This window comes from Vitis vinifera, chromosome 15 (assembly GCF_030704535.1).
Source record: "Vitis vinifera cultivar Pinot Noir 40024 chromosome 15, ASM3070453v1".
Taxonomy (NCBI): Eukaryota; Viridiplantae; Streptophyta; class Magnoliopsida; order Vitales; family Vitaceae; genus Vitis; species Vitis vinifera.
The window spans coordinates 17,884,186-17,907,658 of record NC_081819.1 but is presented as its reverse complement, the minus strand read 5'-3'; the positions used below and the strand labels follow the sequence as shown (position 1 = coordinate 17,907,658).

The 23,473-nt window shown below is 36.1% G+C and overlaps 1 protein-coding gene across 4 annotated transcripts; it reads right to left on the bottom strand.

Annotated features, from left to right (window-relative positions):
* Window positions 1–415: 415 nt before the first annotated feature.
* Window positions 416–18,855, bottom strand: LOC100260735 (uncharacterized). 4 transcript variants are annotated; one of them, XM_002273743.5, is made up of 13 exons: window positions 18,506–18,855; window positions 16,597–16,766; window positions 16,423–16,526; window positions 15,271–15,348; window positions 14,691–14,794; window positions 14,489–14,575; window positions 9,195–9,397; window positions 8,341–8,542; window positions 8,190–8,240; window positions 7,985–8,083; window positions 7,795–7,854; window positions 6,988–7,112; window positions 416–1,817 (listed from the first exon to the last, which is right to left on the bottom strand). In XM_002273743.5, exons 1-13 carry the CDS (start codon window positions 18,779–18,781, stop codon window positions 644–646), a joined length of 2,733 nt encoding a protein of 910 aa, XP_002273779.2. In that variant the 5' UTR covers window positions 18,782–18,855; the 3' UTR covers window positions 416–643. The 4 variants fall into 4 exon arrangements, with proteins under 4 accessions (XP_002273779.2, XP_010661649.1, XP_019081295.1 ...); XM_010663347.3 differs by having other exon boundaries at window positions 6,988–7,109; window positions 18,506–18,849; XM_019225750.2 differs by lacking the exon at window positions 7,985–8,083 and having other exon boundaries at window positions 18,506–18,849.
* Window positions 18,856–23,473: the final 4,618 nt, after the last annotated feature.

Here is a 23,473-nt window from a genome sequence, read left to right as displayed (position 1 = left end):
AAGCATATCTTTTAATCAAAGCTCACACTTTCGGAAATTCTAGGGTATCAAATTAGCACCTACCAAATTTTAAAATTTAAATTGTTGGATAATAGTATAAATATACGTGATCAAGGTATATGAGAATGACACTAAGCTCAAATATTTGGTTCCCAAAAAATTTGAGAAAAAAATACAATGAAAAATAGAGGAAAAAAAAAAATTAAAAATCAATAAATTATTTGTACATACTATTTTAAATTTATTTTAACTCATTAATATAAAAATTAAATAATTTAAAAATATATAAAATTTTAACTAATTTTAATTATATTTTATTTTCTTTAATATTTTTTATAGAACAATCAAACATAAAAAAATCATTTTTTTTTTTTGCATTTCTTTTCTTTACTTGATATTTTATGAGAACCAAACATAACCTTAAGAACGTGCTCTCCTGTTTCAGATTTCATTCCAACATTTCTAATTTTCTGATAGAGTAGATTAAGAACAGCCCAGTACACACTCATAACTTAAATACAAGGAGAGAGGTACTGAGCCAAAAAGGAAAAGGAAATAATATTCAACTACATCGCGCATGTACAACCTAATCCTCCTAGAAGGCCAAACAATGAACCCTCTGCACATTCATTTACATGTCAGCTTATCCCAAAGAACCTTCTTGAGTAGCTTCATCATCTTCCTCCATTGCCTCGTTGCGGTTTTCATCTTCATCAGCTTGATCACCACCTTCAGTTTCTGCATCTGAAATTGATCCATCTTTAGCATGGACTCTTACATAATCATCATCGCTGCTGTCAGTGCAATTCTCAGTATCTGAGTTGGAAGTACAACCCCCCTTTTCCCTCCCACCGTCATAATCATCATCCCCAGCACCACCAAACTGCTCCTTCAAATCAGGAGCAACGATTCCAATCATCTCACTTAGTGCTTGCGGTTCACGACTCAATCTGTTAGCAGCAACCTCAGAAGATGGGTTAGTTTGACTCTCAGCTACTTGACCATTGGCATCATGTAGGGCCACAGGATGATTTTGATCATGGTCTCTACTTTTTGGAGATTCATTCTCTCCATGGACAGAAGGTGCTGTGCTGCACGCCCAGCTACCAGCAACTTCTGAAGCCAAGAGGTCTGCGGTTCTGATTGTTCCTCCAGCTTCTGTATCTTCCATAGATTTCAAATTCTCAAATCCGCTATTTGATTGGGAGTGATGAGAACCCTCCCCACGATTGATTCGACCTGGCTCTTCAGTTTCACGTATATGGGCTTCATCGTCAATCTGCATTGTGTCCCCAGCTAGATCAATGCACTTATTTAAATCAATGTTCTTTTCACCATTGATGCCAGGGCTTTCAGTTTCCATAACTCTCTCAGTTTCGATGGGGTCCCCTTCCAAAGCAGGTGCTGTGCCAACACCATCAATGTCAGAACCGAATCCACCCTTTACAAGACAATCAGCACTTGTGAATTCTGCCTCTTGCGTGTTTTCTTGGGTTCTGATGTCGCAGTCATGCTTCTCAGTAACACTGGCTTCATTGCTGGAAGTTTCAGCTAAATTTCTGCCAAACCTCTGGGCTGAAGTAGCAGAGCCTGTCTTAGCAGCACTACTGCTCCTAAACCCTATTGCTTCTTTTTCTCTGATGACAGTTCCATTTATGAATCCATTTGTTGGATTAAGGTCGATATCAACCGATGTGTTCTCATAATTATCCTCATCTTCCAGGGTCCTCTGCATTGCCTTCAGCTGTTCCTGCTGCTTTGCAAACAGATTTGAAATCTCCTCAGTTGTGGAATAAAATGCCCGCAGTTGTGTTTCCCTGCATATAAACTGCATTTCAGTAAACCATTGCACATAGGGACTACTTAAAATACATCTATAAATCAGGAAAAAAAAAATTAAGCTTCCAAACTCATGTGAGATAATATATGTATAACACTAAACCGATTAGCCTCAAAAAAAAAAAAAAACAGCACCTTTTACACTATGTAAGCACAATTGGTTTAGTTATAGCACTCTTAAGATGCCTTGGTGCAGTGAAAAATTGACAACCAAGAATAGAATATTTATCCTGATTATCTACCTACATATTCATGTGAAACAGAAAGCTGGCAGCGTCCACTCATAGCATCAACTCATAGATTATATTTTTAAAAACCCATTGCATATCTGAAAGCAGCTGGCTCAAGAACAGAGAGTATTTAAACCAACTTCCTTCCACCAACTCCCAAGGCCATTTTGCTACTTCAAATCAAATAGCGATCATTCCATCTTACAAATTCACCATGATAAATGACAATTGTTGCTTAACTGCTTGTCCACAATACTCAAACCTCAAGCTATACTAAAATTAATGGTTCAAGGATAGCCAGTTCCTCTCATATATAGACTTCCCAGGGATAATGCCTTTGTGAGATTTTTTCCATCTATGAAATCAGATGAGACATATACAGGCTCAGTAGAATGCATATGAAGAGCTAAATCGAAATACAATACCTCATAACTGTACAAGTTGCACTCAAATATTAATCTAGTATTGGCATAAATTTCACTCTTCGGTCAAATTTGATTAGAGATCTTTAAATTCTTTACTGTATCAAAATTTTTGTTCAAAGACTTGCTGCTGGTTTCATTTTGAGATGCCAAAATTTGAATCTCACAGATTCACAAAAGCACAAGAAGATTCTAGAAGTATGAAATTATATTGACATTGAACCTTGATTATCCAAATGGCACATCTCTTGCATTCCATAAAACTCAATAGGCTGGTTCTACTTTTAGCCAATAGCAGCTTCCCATTGATTTTTTGATAAGCAAGTTAAAAAGATATGCTAACATCACCTATGAAAAACGGCACACCAGAGTAAATGAATTGTATACAAGGGTGCCAAAAGGCAAGAACAAAACAAAGAAAGCAATATACAAAAAACAATAACCCCTCCCCTTACACAGCACCCATCCAATTGACTAGGTCTACCATGGATATTGTTGTTTCAATTAAGCCCAACCTCACCCAATCCAGAAATAGATGTAAAAAGGACTATTTTCGCATTTGATCTGTCTCTTCCACATCCTCAAAAGATCCAAACAATGCATGAAGGGACAACCCTCCATGCTTTCTTTCTTCTTTTCCCGACAAATGATCCATGTCAACTTAAGAGGGTCCCTTTAACTGAAGTTGGCATTAACCATTCTATCTGGAACAAAGAGAAGACTAGCTGCCACAAGATTCTTGTTCTGGTACAATGAACAAAAAGGTGGCTTGTCAATTCTTCCTCATCTTTACAGAAGGAACATTTGTTCACCATGGTCCAACCCCACTTTTTCAGCTGATCTATGGTGATGATCCCATCCCAAGTTGTTTCCCATGTAAAGAATCCCAATTTTGGTAGCACCTAAGGTTTAAGTTATATCCTTCGAAAAGTGGTAATCTCTCCTCAGCATCAAAAAGGTGTACAGAGATTTATTGAAAACATACCACTTTTCGTTTTCAACCAAACTACCCTATCCCCATCATTCCTACTTTCCACTTTGTTTATTACCTTAAGAGAAATTCCTCCATTCTTTCAAGTTCCCAGTCATGTAACTGTCTTACAAAACAGGGGTTCTAGCATCCCCTTTCCCCTTACTGCCCCCACACAGCCACTACCTAAGAGGCCTTTGCAGTGGCTATAGCAAAAAGAGAGGAAAAGGAATCTCTCAAAGTTGACTTATCACACCACTTATCCTTCCATCTCCACTATGAAACAAGCTTTTGACAACATCCCATCCTTGTCTAATTGCCTTCCATAGGCCCACTCCATGATTATCCCTTACATCACAAGATCTCCATCCCCATGCTTCTCCCCAAATTTCCCTATTATAACCCATTCCTATAGAGCTTCCCTTTTTATTGTGAACCTCCAATTCCATTTGCCAATCAGGACCTTATTGAGTTCTTGATACCAAGACCTCCACTTTTCTTATCCACATTGCGAATCTCCAATTCCATTTGTCGATCAAGACCTTATTGAGCATAGCTAGATTCCTAATACCAGGACCTCCACTTTTCTTCTCCATGCAAACAATTGACCAATTAAACAAGATGGGGTTTGTTTTCTGACGATCCCCCCTCCCCCCCAAAAAAAGTCTCTTTGTATCTTCTCGGGTATCAAAATCACTGTTCTTGGAATGATTAAGGATGTGTAGTAAATTGATAGGCTTGAGTTGCTTGACAAGCTAATTTAATCAGGGTGTATTGTCTTTTCCATCCGGCAAATCTTCTTTGGAATCTTTCTTCCCCATCCCACACTAAGGTTGATTTAAAAGAGGCACCTAAAATCAATCCCAAATACGTTGTGGGAAGTGCCCCCACCCTACAGCCCAACACCAAAACTAGCTCCTCCACATTCAATGCCCCTCCTATTGGGATTGGCTTGCTTTTTTCTAAATTAATTTTTAGCCCATAAACTACCCCAAACCATATTAGAGTCCAGCAGCTTCCCATGGATTGCTGGTCAGCTGAAGCTCCATCATTCAAAACAACTTATTTTTAAATCCAAAAGAACAGTAACTTCTTAGGAAACATTTCATCAGTTTGTTAGCTAATAGTGGCCTCCCATGCAGATTTTGAGATATGTCTCATATTTATCTTTCGGGAACAACCTTATAACTTGGGGTATTCTCATCTCTAGAGGAGAAAAATTGTCCCTCTAAAATTTTTTTTCTCCTTGAAAAGAACAGAATCTGAATTCCACATTATAATAATAGGGTCCATTGTATTGAGGGAAGTTTATGCTAAGGTGGTGGGTTAAAAATCCCATTGCTTCAAGGCAACATACGTCTCACTTGAACCTATCTTCATATGAGTATGATGCTCCAGCCTTTTCAAATGATTGGTTACTACAAAACCCAAGACCATGTACTTTTGGAACATAATTTTATATATATATATATATATATGTAGGTAAAGATAGGTATGTATAAATTAATAATAGGAAAAAGTACACAAAAATACATAGGATGTACAAGGAGCACTTAAGGGAAGGCCTCAAAAGAGAGAGGACACAAAAAAACCACCTTAACTCTCAACAAGACCCACCCGATCTACGAAATCAAACAAAAGCATTGAGCATTCACTTATGTACATGCTAACCCAAGCTAAAATTTTTTTTTTTAAAAAAAAAAAAAAAGAATGTTTTATCTTTTGATCAGTCCATTTCTGATTTTCAAAAACTCTTTGATTTTGTTCCCACCAAATTGTCCAAAATATGCAAAGAGGGTCAGCCTTTCACCCCTTCCTAATAGCTTTCCAAACACCAACCATAAGCATCTCTAACTTCACAAGGGTGCCAACCTGCTCCTTCCTTCCTATACTTCTCCTCCATAATTTGCTTCCAAAAACCTTCCCCATCAGAAACATATCTCCAGTTCCGCTTACCAAGGAGGGCCCAATTCAAAAGAGAGACTTCTAATGCCCAAACCAACCCCCCCTTCTTTTTCTTATCCGAGAAAACAATTGACCAACTAACCAAATAAGGCTTTTGAATCGTCTCTAACCTCAATCTAACCTTTCTAGGGATTACAAACAAAGACATGTAATAGGTTGACAAGCTCAACAAAGTCTTCTAATCAACATAAGCCTCACCCTTCAGAAATATATTATCTTTTCCACATCAATAGCCTTCTAGAAAACCTCTCTTCCACTGTGTCCCAAATTGCTGCCAATCTGAAAAGGGCTCCCAGAGGCAAAACTAGGTAAGAAGATGGAATTCCCTCCACCTTGCAACCCAACCCCATTGCCAAATCTTCTACATCTGTAACCCCTTAAATTGGAACCAATTCACTTTTATCTAGGTTCATTTTAAGCCCTACTAATGCTTCAACAGGTTCAAAATGATTGAAGGGCCTGATTTAGGCCCGGACTTTATGGTCATGGCCAGCAACACTGTCAAAGCTTGTGTTGCAACCCTTTTGTCTCCAATGATAGGGCAGCCTAACAATCATGTTGATGAACAACTCTCCACCATTGATCACCTATTTTTTTAATCACGTAATTGAAAACTGGCTACCAGCATAGCCAAAATGCATTTGTTTCTATTCCTATACTAGAAAGTATTTCACAGAAGGAAATATTTGGGTTCTTTCATTTTCAGAAGGTGAATTGAGGTTCTATATAATAGAATCAAGGTTTTTGTAAATGATTTCAAGTCCCAATAGCTTCTGCAGGAACCACAATCAGGAACAGAACTAACACCTGGGTTAGAAGTTTCCTGCAACTGAGATCCAATATGGTCCATAATATAGCTGCTATTTGAAATCTTGTTCAATTTTTCCCCAAAGTGAATCCAAATTTCTCAATATGACCTTAACTAATTCCACCTCTGAGATAAGGAGCTTCTGCTAATTCCACCCCATGCATGCATCATAATAGAATCCAAGAATTGGAAAACCATTTGGCACCAGAAATATGCCAAAATTCAGGAGTCAACTTTAAAGTGTCAAAAACTCAGGAAGAAGTTAACAATGAAATTTGGCAATAAACATTTTGATTATAAAAAACGAAGGAAAAGACAAGAAAAAAGAGGTTGAGGGAAATATAACTAAAGAGAAATGTATGTTTTCACATACAATTACACAAAATAATACAGGATTTTTTTTTAGCAATAAAGGAATATATGTCAAAGGCAAGAATTCCATAATTCATAATTAATGAATTAAGATAGGTTCTTCTCTATTCATCCAAGCCTATGGTGCGTCCTTTCACATAACACATGCACAATTCAGTAATTAAGCAGGACAGAACAAATTGATCGAACAATGCTAAAGAAGGAAAAAAATGAACAAAAATAATCAACATTAAGTATAAGAAAAAAGGAAGCAGAATAAAAAAAAAACAATTGGCGCACACTGTAATTGTAAATATGTGGATGCTAAATGGTCAGTATGATGCATTTTCAGTAACAGGTATCAAATATCATAAATTATATCTATGGCTTATATGTTCGTACCGAAGCATAATTCTTTCCCTAGCACCTTTTAACCTCCGCCTCTCAAAATCAAGATCCCGCATTGCAGCATTTATCTCAAGTTCCAGCATAGAAACCTTAGCCCATGCTTCTTCTCGTGCTGCCTGCTATCCAACAGCAAGGGAAAACCTCAGCTTAAAATCAAAGGAACTTTGTACTCAGGTGCTCTTATAGATCATTTCCAAACTCAAAACACAGTGCTAAACTGATTTTAAATGTAATAAGCAATCCCACTGGAATGAGTAAACAGCAGTTACGAAAATCATGATAACCTAACAAAAAGATTCATCATCTGCAAGGATAAACACCATATTATTGTCTAAAACGAAATTGAAACACTTCCACACTTCTTAATTCATGGCAGGTGTAGTATCAAACTTGTCTTCACCAAATTTTAAAGCCAATAACATGCTACACTGTAATAGATCAATGACATTTTATGACAAGTTGTACTAATCACCTTCCATGAAATTTATATATCAGCCAACCACACATGCATGTGCACAGACAGGAGAGGGAGATAAAAAGGGCATTGCTTTCAAGGAAATTGAATTAGCAATTAGTTAAAATCTTTATATTCAATTCTCCATGCCTTTGAATTTTGCATGCATAACCTACAAAAATTGATAATAGACGAATCTGACTCGTGGATGTCAGAGTGACAGGATCATGAACATTTTAAGGTGTGAGAATCTGGAGGGCAAAATATAGCAGGATGTGGCTATGAAGGCTTTCAAATTGAATAAAAAATGACACCAAGGAAGCTTAGTGGAAATTTGTCATCTCTACCTTTTCACTCTCAAGCTCCTTCCTCAATCTCGTCATCTCATGCTGGAGTTCTTCTGCTCTCTGCTCCAACATACACAGTAGAACAATGAATGTTAGCTTCTATTTGTATATAGGTATGCAAGACAATGGAAGATAGCAATAGATTATTAAGTTTATTGAAACCTAAGTGGACACTAGCAGACGTGCATACTTTTCTTCCATCTGCAGAGGCTAGTTGCTCTTCACAAACTTGGGTTTCTAGCTGGCGAACTTTATTGTCAGAAATAACCAACTTTTGTCTAGTGTCTTCCTGTTGCAGACAGAGTTGAAAGGAAACACAAATCCCTAATGATTTGGTTGATATATGAAAATTCTTTAATTGATTCAGAAGATACGGGTGGGATGATGATGTTTACCAGTTTAGATCTCAAAGTTTCTACCAGTAAACACCTTTCTTTCTCCGACTCCTGAGAATGCAAATGACAAAGACTTCAATCTTCTATTATTTTAAGATAAAACTACACAATGAGAATACATAATAATAGAAAAATCAGAGAGCTCTCAGACCTGAAGTCTATTAATTACTTCTTGCAGCTCTCTTTCTCGTCTTAAGGCCACTTCAGACAGTCGTTTTATTTCCTCTTGAGCCTCTGACTGAGCTCTATGTATTGCCGCTTTTAGATCAGCTGTAGCCTTTTCTCGTTCTTCCATTCTCTGATCTTGCTCTTCATCTAATCGTGCCTCGAGTTTAGATATAGATGCCTTCTGACTAAAAACAAAAGACATGGCTCACACATTACTTGGAAAAAAAAAACTTGTAGGTGGAGTATCACCCAGCCAAAAGCATTATTCTCCTCTAGGACTTAAAATAAGCTCATCAATGGAGCATAACTAAACCACAGCAGGCAAAGCATTGTTATCATTTAGTGAGAAATGAACTAGTATTATAGAATTCCTGGGGGAAAGATCTTCCTAAAGGGTAGGAAAAAGATAATAAATAAAAAAAGCTCAAGTAACCATAGAAATAAATATCTTTAACTTAACAAAATACTGCCAATACAGTTGCTAATCTCCCTGGTAAGTAAAAAAATAAGTATTGTTGTGATGCAGTATGTGATAACACTAAAATCCACAACCAATTTCTTAATGTGAATTACCGCCTTAAGTCTAAAAACACCGCACTAAGAATTACCTTCACATTTCTATAAGCACAACTTTGGGAAACATATTAAGAGTTATAGAATTGATGAGAATATCCATTCAGAATGCCATCTTGTATTGATCATTTATCATGTACAACACAAGCTATACAACAAGAGCAAATGCAATGAAAACCAGAAGGCAACTAGTTGCACAGAACTAAATGGAAGAGAAGAAAATCTTCTCATTCTGTAGTAATAACCAAAAAGAAAAAGGATTACCTGGTCATTATTTCATTTGCTTCAGCACATGACTGCATAGATGCACTAAGTCTTTCATTAAGGTCACTCATAGCATGTTTTTGTTCGGCCAATATTCTATTGACCTCTACCAATTCCTTCTGTTTAACCTCCAAAAGGTGGTGCAGCTCTTGCAATTGATCAACATATGGTTTGGACACCAATTCTTTCAGCTCCTTCATTTCCTGCAGAATTAAATACATTAGAACATGAGCTGAGATAAGGTTTTGCTAAGTTGAGTAATAGGACAAGTATAAACCAAACTCAGAATTATAAGATTGTTTGCAGCATTAGAATAGAAACAATACTGATAAATGGTAAAACAAGGAACAAGTGATCAGAAATAAAATTAAAGAAATGGCGATGCAGGACAATTTTACATGTTTTCAATTTTGTACAAAATCAAAATGTTTTAAAATTTCAAGCAGGATAGTGTTTTGGTTTGCTTTTGATAGGCTAGTAAACAAAACTTCAATGAAATTAAGCAATCAAATTTGGGAAGACATACCATCTTGTATGTCTTCTCTTCTCCTGCAATTAGAGTTCAGAGTTTCAACCCTGGACATAATTATTTTTATTTTCAAAGCTATAAAAAAAAAATAAACAAAGTAGTAGCATCATCCATCCCATTCATTCAGAGACAAACAATAGGATAGTTAGGGTCAGCTGTCAGAGGAAGGTAGGTTGTGTATGCACATGCAAGCAATGTTGTGCACATGCATAAAAATATAGTTGTTAAAGGTGCATTTAAGCACACGTAGGTGCAAGGTGGTGCAACGAGCTGCAATGCTCAGATCTAGCACCCTGGTTTGTCTTGGGTGAGGCACCTTCATTCAAGCGCTGCCTTAGATGCAAGGCATGCACCTTGGCCAGGAAACAAAGGCACATTAAAGGCATGAGTCTTAGGACACTTTAATATGGAAGGAGGATAGGAGGGGAAAATTCAGTGTCAAGTCATTTTATAATTCTCTAATGGCTTAGAATTTAATATTCCCAGCTAAAGAGATTTGGGGATCCGATGCTCCTCTTAGATCTCATTTTTTTGCTTGGGAAGCTATTTGGGGGAAGATCTTAACCGATAGACACGTTAATGAGGAGGGGATGGTCTACGGTTAACATATGTAGCCTTTGTAAAGCTAGTGATGAATCAGCTGCTCACATTTTGATTCATTGTAATAAGACAAGAGAGCTTTGGACCTTCTTGTTAGCAATCTTCGGTCTGACTTGGGTGTTCCCGACTTCAATGAGAAATCTTCTCCTATAATGGAAACTTAAGGGGCTAGGGAAGAAGAGAAGAGCAGTTTGGCAATCGGCTCCGATTTGCCTATTTTGGTGCATTTGGAGAGAGCGCAACCGAAGGACATTCAAAGATGAAGAGTTGTCAGATCAAAATTTGAAGGATCTCTTCTTTCAGTCGCTTTTAGAATGGTCCCATGGAGTCCTTGGTTATGGAGAATCCCTCTGTTTTGAACTTTTTACATGCTCTTTATTGTGGCTAGATTAGCACTTTTTAAGTTTTGTTTTATTTGGTGCTTGCTTTGGCTTTTTCTATGTATACTGCCCGTATACGTAGAGTGGGCACCCTCTTTTTGGCGTTTCTTAATACATGCCTTGTTTGTCTACCAAAAAAATTAAAGGCATGAGTCTTCTAACCTTATCGTAATTGCCCCTCCTTTAACTGAACAAAGCAAAACAAACTCATTTTGCATTATGTTTTTAAGAACACTACAATACAGTGTTCTTATTGTTCCTGAATCTTCAATAAAAAACCCCAACCCACCCTACAAGTATCTCTTTTGCTGCTGCTTCTGAAATAATATTGCTTCGCTTCTAATTCTAGTCAATCCTGAAAAAATGAACATAATTTTTTATTTTTTTTTATAAGGAAAAAATGAACATGATACACTGAATTGGAATTCAAATTTTGGATCTTACTTTGGTGATATATGACCATATTCGCACTTTAGATTTTATATAATTGTCTTGTTTTTGTTTGATGCTTTTTATAAAGGTTTGAAACCTTCAATGCTATAATGCCAAGATCTTTTTGTTGCTTGGATTGGAATTCGGAATCCTATTATCAAATTTAAGATAAATGCATGTATGTTCAGATATGCAATATTTTATAAAATTGCCCATGAATTAGGTTGTTCCTTACTTCTCTTGGGCACACCCCCTGGGCCTAGGCTTCATGAGACTTGTATGCCTTCGGTGACTATGGTTGCATGTGTGTGAGCACCTACATGTGTCTTAGAGAGAGAGAGAGAGAGTAGTTAAAGGGGAGACAATTGGGGAGAAGGAACACAATACATGGGCTGATGGTTGTATAAAATTCCTAAACACAACGGAATAGTTAAAGAGGAGACAACATTAGACTGGGTTGGGATTTACCAATCCAAGTCCCATCTATTAAATGTTTAATCAATCCTAAGTTAAGGTTAATCCAAGCATAACCTCCATGACCTACATTCTTCGACTTTTTTGAACTCTTGAACCCTGCCAAGCTAAAAGAAGCTCCCCACTGGTCTTCTGAAAAACCTACTGATAACAAAATAAAGCCAACACAAGGGCCCAAAGCACATGGGCTTTCACACAATGAATAAGGATGTGGCAAGCTGACTCCTCCTTGCTCCTATACCAATAACATCTATTAGCCAGCTGCCATCCCCTCTTCATCAGCTGATCAATGGTTAAAATCTTCTCTCAAGCAGCTTCCCTAGCAAAAAGTGCACCCACAGGGCCACAACAGGGCTCCAATATTCCAAATCACATTAGCTAGAAACTTAGCAGAGATATCAACACAGATGGAAGAATGATAAGGCTTAACAGAAAGCACCCACCCTTCGTTCCCTTCCACACCAATCTATCCTCCACAGAACCTCAAACAATCAATAACTGAATGAATTCATGGAACCTGTTTACCTCCTCCAATTCTCAATCATGAAAGCAATTATGAGAACAATGGTTCCAAAAATCCCCTACCCTAGCATTATTATTAGAAAGTGATTACTTAGATGAGGAACTAATTCCAACTTTGGTTGAACTTTAGCACGGACTCATCGCTACACCTATAGAACCAGAACTTGATTTTAATCCGGTTACCAACAGAGATACTAGTCCTAAGCCAGAAATCATTCCACCCTCTCCTAAATGGCCTTCCAAAGTGGCAAAACCCTACTCCAAAAGGCTCTCCAACCTTTTTGGAACTCTAACCATCATCACTCTCCCCAAACTTGCCAACAATAACCTACTTTGAATAAACAATTGTCCTCCACCTCAAACCTTGACAGCCACTTACCATGAAGGGCTTTGTTAAGAGTTTCCAGCCTTCTTATACCAAGCCTTCCTAGATTCTTGCCATTAGGAACAATGCCCCACTTCACAAGATGCATCTTTTTGCCAAAAGGCTTTCCCCCCAAAGGAAGTCTCTTGGAATTTTCTGCAACCAATTCTTCCCTGTTTCAGAAGGAAAAGCCAGACATATGCTAGATTAATAGGCTGGAAAGGGTGCTCTTAATAGGGGTGAGCCTTCCACCTTTGGACAGATACTGTTTTCATCCGAAAGGTCATTCTCCTTTAGAAACACTCCTCCACCACATTGAGATTAGAAACGAGCTCCCAAGGGCAAGCCTAGATAAGATGTGGGCAGACCGCCCACCTCTCAATATCAGCCTCTCCCACTGGAATAAGCGCATTTTTTTTTTTTTTGCAAAACAACTTTCAATCTGGAGATCATTTCAAAACAAAGAAGCACCCACCTTAATTGGACTAGCTAGCCATTTTCTCCACAAAAGTTGAGAGTTTCAACTGCCAAGAGGAGATGAGAGACTTGTATACCCACTTCCTCCTCCTCCTTTAAGTTGCCCCTGAGACTAGGCAAACTAAAAGCTTCCATGACCACCCAAAAATAGACAAGGGGATGATAGGGGATAGGGGCTCCTCTTGTTTTAACTCTCTAGAACCTCAAAAGAAGCCTACCAGCATCCCATTAACCAAAACAGAGAAGCACACAAAAGAAATGCAAGATCTCATCCATGTCAACTATTTTTGGCCAAAACCCATGTTTTCCATAACTACAAAAAGGAATGTCCCAATTGACATAGAAATATTTATTTGTTTCAGTGCCACCTTTTTTCAAACTGAAACATTGCCAAAGACCTATTATTCCATTTCTTCAGGTCCTCTTTCAGAGCTTTTGATTTACTAACCAACACAAAGTTGTAGGAATCCATGAAAACATAACTTTGGCACCACTTCCTAACCCAGTCATAGAAGCCCTCCCCTTTGAGCCACATTTTCTCATACGTAAATGGAGATTTGCCCCTTCTCAGCCCACCATAATCCAGAAGAATAGGGAAATGATCTAAGGTAGGTCTTGGGAGGAGCATCATGTACTATTACAATAGAGGTTAAATTATTAACCATTTTCCAGCAATTGATCATTGATATCTTGCTCAATTGCTTTGACTTTTGTGAGGTAAAGGGGAAAGCCTTAATCAAGCATATCTAGTGAAGTTTTTCTGCATAACAAAAGAAAAGTATAATTCTAGCAACCTTATCAGCCTTGAACATACTCTACCCAATCACAAGGTCCATAAATGCCAATGTGGATAATTGAGCTACATTGAGTTTTTGACACATCTTTTATTCAGTTGAAATTAAATGTTCATAAAGCCTAAACTATTACCAAGTTCCTCTTAAAGTTATTTTTTTACACCTTTCATTTTCATTTTCTATCTTGTGTCCTGTTTAGTTCCCTCTTCAATATAACCATTTAGGAAAGAGTCCTTGGGTAGTACATGGTATCAGCATTAGCACATAAAGCATGCAAACAACATGGAAAACACAAAATTTATTATCATACAAGCACCAAAATTTCATTGACTTATCAAGATCCTATGTCAAAAGTTTCAGAACAGCCATTATGAAAATAAATCATTATCACACAAGAAAAGAACAGTACTTGTTTCTGATCAAGAAATTAATAAATAAAATAGTACAACAAAGATTGATCTATATCATCATAATGTCCATTATGAGGATGCAGTTCCACTTCATAGAAACAGGATGCAGATCACTATCATGTGCTCTAAAAGACCAAAAATTTTGAAATTCTTGCCATCACCAATCAAGGATTACGTGTAAACAAAAATGTGCCTGAATGACTTGTGAAGCAAACTAAGATGAAGTTCAACCAGGAAAATAAAGATAAAAATAAAAATCCTATCACAAATGAGTGGGGAAGGAGAGAGCTATGATGCACCAGCAGAACACACATTTTCATGACGCTCAATAGCAGCGCGGTTCTCATTTTGCAATGTATCAATGGTAAGGACTTGGTTTTCTAACTGCTTCCTCAATTCCTGCGTGTATGCAAACATTTGAGATATAAGAATTGTGCAAAATAAAATTGAGTGCACTTTAATAGAAGACTCCATATGATCAACCTCAGAAGTTTAATAATCAAAATTAAGATACCGTGTTTGACCGCTGAAGGCTTCTAAAATCATCAAGAGAAATAGGTCCTTCAGGAGCACCGATGCCAATACCTTTTATTCTCTTGTTTTCAATACGAAGCTCCTCTACCATAGAAAACACACACACCAAAACAAACAAACAAACAAACGACAATTTATCAATAATAGACAAATCTAAACCTCAAAGCAACTAACGTCACACTCACATTCAAAAGCAAACATTGTAAGTTGGATCTCAAAGTAATAGAATCCAAAATATGTTTTATCCTCATCTGTTAATTGCTTCACCTAAAAGGTCAAGTCATTTTTTAGATCAGAACACGTAAACGATACATATTGCAAGGAGTAAAAAATCCAGAATGTAGATGCAGTTTCCCAGTTCATAATTAACAGACGGTTAAAAGGCACCTTAAGTGGACACACAAAGAATACACATCACAAGAAGTAAAAAATTCCCGAACATAAACGCAGTTTTCAAGTTTATAGTTAATTAATGGACAACTAAAGGCACCTTAAAATGGCAAAGAATACAATCCAAACCATTAAAGAGAAGAAATATGATTTCTTTCCTATAAAGATACCTGCTTTTCTTTTTGGAACTGCCACATTCAAGGGAGAGGACTTAAGAACATCTCGATATACAAATGTAAATGCAATCTCTGCAACCATGCAACACATGAAAAAGGTTAATAACACAATTTGAAGTTGTCTTATATTTTAACTAAGATGATGGATTCTAAAACAACACATTATAGGAATAAAAAACTTTAGAAAAATACTTGAACGCAATAATCATAGCAAATTAGTGAACCAATTCATTCTTTTTCTTTTTATGAATAATAGGAAAATGAGAAAACTGATGACCTCGTTGATCCTTCCTATAATTATACTTTGCTTAAACAACCTATGAAACAGATAAAATTAAAACAAGTTCAGTACAGAGGCCTCCTAAAAAATTCCAACAACAATTAGTTATAAAAGAAATTGATAAACATAACTGATCCACCAGGTTCTCTCCATCAATAGTATGAGAGAATGAATGAAGACATACAGTAAAATATAAATAAATTTTTGAATAAGAAATACATGCAATGGAAAAAGCAACAGAAAAATGAAGGCTTCATTAGGTTAATGGAGAAGGCAGCATAAACAAAAGAATGGATGAAGAGATTTTTTTTTTTTAAAAAAAAAAAGAAACCAATTCCTTTCCCATGCTTGGTTGAGAGGACAAAACGAGAGAAGGAAAAAACTGGGGTGGTTCTAAGGGGGAAAATAACTAGGGAAGGGATAGAGCATGCAGCTTCAAAAGCAAAGCATGGACTGTGATGGTGGTAGGAAGGTGGTTGTAAGGGGGAACAAACTAGGGAGGGGATAACGCATGCAGCTTCAAATGCAAAGCATCACTATTACTAAGATGAGGAGATAATGCCTGCAGCTTCAAACTTAAAGCATCATTATTACCATGATGAGGAGGTGCCAAGCATCAGCGTTACCATGATGGTGGTGGAGAGGTGGTTCTAGGGGTGACGGGATAAAGCATGCAGCTATAAAAGAAAAACATTACCATAACATGACAAGCAGATAACGCACAGAGCTTCAAATGCAAAGCATCACCATATCCATGATGATAATGTGGTGATGCTGCTACTGCTGCAGGTGATGCTGTGGTGGTGGTGATTCTTAGTGAGAACAAGTAGTCATGGAATAATGCAAAAGCAAAGCATCAGTGTTACCATGATCAGGAGGAGCAGCAAATGATATAATATCTCCATGATGTAGCATAGATTCAGGGCTATTCTTCTTCAACTTCTCCCAGTTGAGATATGTCCCATTTGTGCTGCAAATGGTGCAATCCAGTCATTTACACAAATTAACACAACAGAAAAACTCCATAAACAATATTCAACCTAGTATCTTTCAAAAATGCAGAGGGATGATCCTCGTCTTCATAAGCAACCATCTTCCTATAAATTTTGCAATGATTTGCACTAACTGCAGCTGATTCAATCTGGAAACGTGTGTCCTCTGCCAAACGTCCAATGCAGTGCTCATTAGCGGTCAAGAGCACATTTATACCCTGTTTTATAATTTTTTCATCAGGAAGACCCATAATCATACATAAAAACAAAATTAATAAGTGCTTCAACACTGTATTTCAGAGTAGGCAGGCACTGAACTACAGGCTAATTCAGCAGTTAACTTCTTTAACATAGATCTGAAACCAGAAAAGCATAAACTCAACTAAAGCTCCATGAAGTCAAAACTATTATTTTAAGCAATCAGGGTGCAATCGGACTAGCAGATGATGAATCTTAAAGCTGAAATATAACATGGAAATTCAATTCTCTTAGGATGATGCACCTTTGATGTAAAGGTTAGACAGGCTAACCCTCTTATTCAACCAAGTCCTAACTAATCAAATGTAACTTAATACTATTAATATTACATATAAATATGTAATACCAATAACAATAAGATGATAATAATACTAATAATAATAATTAAAATGATAGCAGTCACAATATAAGAACAATCTTCCCAAAATATCCATGTTCCTTCTCCCATCTCACTTAACAAAGTAAAGAAACAATATACATTTCAAATCAGACAAAATTATTCACCACTCCCACTACTGGATTACCACCAATTTCTCTGAAATAAGCAAGTCACTAAACCAATGAAAAAAGGCAAAGACAACAAGGTAAGGAACCACCTTTCTGGTAATAAAGATCTTGTTGTTGGTCATAGCTTTACTATCTCCCAACTAGTTTATTATGAGATTCTATATTCACCCATGATGCCTATGGTACTTACTTGCATTTAAAATGTCAAAGGCAAAATAGTTTTCTCTCGATGGGATAAAAAAAATAATTTCAAAGAATTTAGACTTTGCCACTCATCCACCACTCCCTTGGTTTAAATCCTCTGCAGTATATAACTTCCATGAGCTAATGATAAATAGATTACAGGTTAGCACCACCCATGTCTAGTAAGAACAATAAAGCCCTACAGCAAGCAGTTTTTACATCAAACTACACAGTTGCATTGTTCATTGTGTATGGTTCTTGAAAGTACATAACCCAGAAACATCTATTTCACTATTTGAACAAAGTCTCATTCCTCCATTATGCACAAGCTATTAAACTAAGGCTTCCATTCACATTCTGAAAAATATCTTCCATTTTCAAAAAATAAAAAAGAACATAAAACAAATTAATGATGTGTGTGGTTCTCAAAATTTGTTTTCTGAACAATTCCCCAGAAACAGCCGTCCCCGTAAACATAAAAATTTAAGATATAAGAAAAAAAAAAAACTTTTTTCCCAAATATTCAAAATCACAGGCTCGTGCACAGCGGAAAACAACCATTCTCGTTTCCAAAATTCATAGCATCTGAAAATTTCTTCAACCGTAAAACACCTACATTCCGAAAATTATTTTAAAAACACACACACACTCAACAACAACATTTTGAGCTTCTAAGAAAGAAACCTTTTCAAAATATCCTTGGTACACGTTTCTGCCACTTTCCACTGTGTTTGGTGTGAGGGAAAAGGAATGGGAATAGAATGGAACTGGAGGTGAATCACAACACCATGAAGAAGAGAGTAATTTAATAATTAAGATAAAATAAAATAAAATCCTAATGAGAGTAGGATTTGGTTTCATACTAACAAATTTTTTATTCTCATCCCCATTCTAAAAACCAACCCAAACACATTAACTCTATTCCAGCTTTCCAAACGTGACCATGTCATCGAACCAAACACAGCCAGAATTCAAGAGAACTGAGGTCATAACAGGTGGAGGTTGGCACCTGGCGGCGTTTTCGGGCGCAATTGGAGATCGCAGTGAGAACGCCCCAGACTTCAGGATCGAAGTTCTGCAGAGGCTGAGAAGAGATTTTCGTGGCGACGGAGATGATAAAGTCTTTGGAACTCTGAGGCTTCGTAGCCGATGCAGTGACGTCATCTTGAGCCGGATTATGAGGCTGAGAAGAGCCAGTGTCTGAGACAATGGAACCTCCGTCCCTAGCTCTTGGCACTATTGGAGTCACAGGGCTAGGGTTAGGGTTTTCATCTTCAATCGCCATTGAAGGGAAGTTAGGGATGCCAGCGTCTCACTCCACTCCCTACTCAAATCCCCAGTCCAAAAATAATAATTAACTTAATTTTGAGATAAAATATTTTTTATATATAAGTTATAACATAATATATAGCTCAAGAATAATCAATTTTTTAGGTTATGTTTGGTTCGAAAAATTTGAGGGAAAATGCGAGGAAAAGAAAATACAAAGGAAAAGTAGAAAGAAAGGAAAAGTAGAAAGAAAGAAAAGGTGAAGGAAAATAAAAAAATAGATTAAAATTTAATAAATTATTTTTTTTGTTACTTCAAACTCATTTTATTTATTTTAACTCATCAATATAAAGATTAAATAATTTAAAAATACATAAGTTTTTAATTAGTTTTAATTATATTTGATTTTCTTTGATATTTTTCATATGACAACCAAACATGAGAAAATCATTTTCCTTAGCATTTTTTTTCTTTCCTTTGCACTTTCCGGGAACCAAACATAAAGAAATTTGCTTTTATTATTTATTTATGTCTCATTGCTCGCAATTTCAAAATTTATTAATAAAATGATTAAATTTTGATGCTTCGAAAATTCAAATAATTAGATTATGTTTGGTAACAGTTTTTAAAATCTATTATGAAAAATAATATTTTTAAAAAAAAAATCTATTTGAAAATCTAAAATATTTTAAACTTATTTTTAATATTTTTAAAAATAAATTTTATATATAATATTTTATTTTTAATTATTCTACATATTTGCATAATTATTTTTTAAAACAGTTTTTAGAAAATAAGTAAAAACAATTAAAAAATATTCTTTAAAAATATTTTATTTTCTATTCTTAAAAACATAAAATAAAAAATAATTTTTTATTATAAAATGTTTTTTCCTAATTTTTTTTATTTTGAATAATAGAAAATTGTTATTAGAAACAATTATCAAACAAACCTTAATAGAGACATGCTTTATACCAATATTTTTTTTATACTATTTGAATTTTTACTTTTTGAAAAAATGGATAAAGTATAAAATAAGGAAATTATTTAAAAATTTGTTATTAAAATGAACAAAAATAATAACACTTCAATCTGAAAATCAATAAGAACTTTGAAGAAATCTTCCAATTAAATATAAAGGAATCACAATGGTTTCACTTAAAACCTAAATAACTTTAACTGAGCTTCTAGAAAGAACATAGACTTTCAAAGAGGTTCTTTTGATGCATAATAAAAACTTAATACACAGTTGAATTTGAAATCTAAAATTTAATTCAAAATATAAAAATTTACAAGAACTTTGAACAAAATAAAACTTACAATATTTGAAGCAAGCTTTACAACAGAACTTTGAGCTTTTTCAATACAAGGTTTTTTCTTGTAGGGAAATATTTATTTTCTTTCACTAGAATTCTCTCTAAAACTTCTGATGCCTTATAAAGAGAAGTGGAGTCCTTTTATAGACTATTTGAATGAATTTGAAGATCTTTGAAATCCGCAAATCTGAAATCTTTCAAATCCATCGAACGTTATTTGTCTTCATGTGCAGTTGGCTTTGAAAGAGAAGAGCGGTTTTGAAGTCCATCGAATTGATCCATTGTTTTGAAAAGCGGTTTGAACTGTGGATTTGAATGGTTCTATAAAATGTCTCTTTCACTCACCATTGTCATCCCACCCGAACTTGAAGAATTTGGAAGTCGCAAACAGTTGACATAATTTGAAGCAAATGAAGTATGTAAACAGTTCATTCCACGTGCTTTGAGATCTTTGAGGATGCGGAGATCCTTTGAAAGACTAGGGCGAGAGTAACCCATGCCATGAGCAAGGACATCATAAGCCATATCACGAATGGAGCTTTTGATAGGTAAACCGAGCTATTGCTCTTAAAGAGCTTTGAAGAGGGAGTTTGAAGGCATCTTGGATGCATCAACCCAATGGTGTGTATGGGAGTCCATAGCACATGTCTTCGTTGACATCCCCTAAGAAAGTAAAGGATGTAGTATCATCATCAGAACCAGAGTTAGAAAACCGAGACAAGGTTTCTGAAGCCTTTTTCTTGAGGAGTTTGAGATGTCTTTTGTATTCTTTATCTGAAGAAAAATAAGTTCTTGAAAAAAGAATAGCATAAAGAGAAAGTGGTAATGAAACCTTTGAAGAAGAGGGTTTTGAATAAGAATTTTTTGAAAATATCCACTGGCGTATAGAAGGAATTTGATGAGCAATGGAAGGAACAAAGTTTGACCACCATTTAACTTTGAATTCATTTGCCAAATGCGTGGGGAAAATGAGTTGAAATCATCTGTGAGAGAACAAAGTCCCAACAGAGAATCCAGGGATTTTGAAATCTTGAAAGGAAAAATAATACTTTTGAACAGTGAGTCGGAACCAAATGATCACCATGATCATCAAAGTATTGATATCCTTCAAGAATTTAAGGACAGAAAATGTCCTTAATGGAGCCAAAAAATAGCCACCATTCTTGGAACCAATTTGGAAAATCATTTTGATTTTTGATTTCATCACCCTAATGGAAAAACCAAGAGTGATCAAAGGGTGAAAGAAAAAAAAGTAAAGTACCAAGCATCCATATAATCATAATAATCAAAGGACTTTGGCCTAAAATTTTTTGAAAACATTTTGTGAGTATCAAGAAACTGACCTCATGCTTTTTGAGTAAGAACTTTGAAAATTTTGCATTTTGAATAACAAATTTCTATAGATGATTCATTTTGAATGTGGGAAATTTTTACAGAATCTGTGTCAACCAGAATAAACTCATAAAACTTAAGATTTTTCTAAGTTGTTTTGAAGAAAATATTTTCTTTTTGAAAAGATTTTTGAAATCTCTGGTTTTCCAAAGTTTGAAATTTGAAAATGTTCAAGAACTTGTACCTTCAACACATGGGTCTTAGCCACGGTAATGTTCCATTTATTTTTTGTAAATTGCAAAGGAATAGGATACGGACTAGAATATTTAAAGGACGATGAGCGAGGGCGAGGGTGATGGCGACGAGGGAGATAACCAAACGGAGAAGCGGAGGTAAAGGCAAGGAAATTGTTTCGGGGTGGAGTCGAAGGTTTTTGAAGTTGAGGTGGAGGAGAGAAGAGGTAAAACCCTGTTTTTCATTGTGGAAAGCAAGATGGGGGTTTTGTCATGGGTTAGACTGGGGCCGGCAAGTATTAGGCTATTTCTGGAGGGGTTGGATCAGTGCGTTAAGAATGGGAAAGAGGACAAATGGGAGAAGGGTTGGAAGAAGAAGGGGAGAAGTTATTCCATGGTGCGTAAAGCCAATAAGGTGGGTTGCTTTATCCGGTTAGGGGTCGTAGATGTGAAAGAGAAGAGATATAGTATTTGTATCCTGAAAGGCAGAGGAGAAAAGGGGGAATGGTCAGTTATGGCGGAGATTGTACGGGATCTGATCGCGAGCCTCGATAGAAAAGAGAAAAAAAAAAGTCGATCATTGTAAGACTGCAAGCTGAAATGGGAAAAAGATGGGGGAATAGAGATAGACTTTTGGTCAGAATAGAGGTAGAAGGAGAGGAAATCAGTAGAAATTTGAGTAGATTGGGGCATTGCTTAGTTGGAAGATGGAACCCTAGAGTAGCAGGATGAGAGAATCTGGAGAGGTTGGGGTGGTTGATGGCGAGTGCTTAGGGGTTGAAAAGAAAGCTTGGTTTGGCTTGGCTAGAAGAGAGTCAAGTCCTTCTAGAGTTCGAATTTGTGGAAGAAGCCAGAAGAGTTCTCACATTCGGGAAAAGGTCGGTGGGTGGGATTCAGGTAGGTCTAGAGCTTTGGAGTCCAAGTTACGGGTGTTTGGAAGAAAGAGAAATAAGAGAAGAAGCTTGAGTGAGGATCATGGGCTTGCCAATATCACTCTGGGTCCCGTCCATTCTGAGAAGGGTGGGGAATGAGTGCAATGGTTTTGTAGCCATGGATCCATTGACGGAAAGAATGGAAAATCTCTGGTGGGCTAGGATCCTAGTGAAAACAAAGGGAGGTGAGCTTCCAAGTTCATTGGAGATTAGAGTCGATGGGATATCTTATAACCTTCCTCTTTGGTGGGAGGTGTTGTCGTCGATTAGACAGAAGTCGGAGGGCTATCGGGGCTTAACAGATCGTGCCAGAGAAGAGGTTAGGGGCGACGGAGGCGCATGTGCTGACCCGCGAGTGGAAGAGTAGGGTAACGCAAGGCTCGAGGCGCTGTCACGAACAGCTGACGGGACGGAAGGGCAGGTCAAGGATGAAAATATCGGTAATCATGGATATATCGGTATTTCGATTTTGCAGATATATCAAAGATATATTGGCGAATATTCTGGAAAAAAATATCGATAGGCTTAAAATTGTTAAAAACTTATGGAAATGTAAGGAAAACCTCATAATAATATAATTAGAAGTATAATGGACATTTTAAAGTTGTTTTATTGAAAATTTTGATATACATATGATATAATTTATGATATTAGATGTAATTATATCATGTCGATCTATAAGAAATGTTAATTTTGTAATTGTTCTCATTATAAAGTCACATAAAATACTTCATTTTATTAAATATCAATAATTTATACACATTAAATTCATTAAATAAACATATTTCATATTCAAAATATACTAGTTCACGTTAATTAAATAATTTAGCATGTTAATTAAATAATTTAGCTAAGTTAACTAGTTTAATTTAATTCTAAATGTGAAAATAAATCA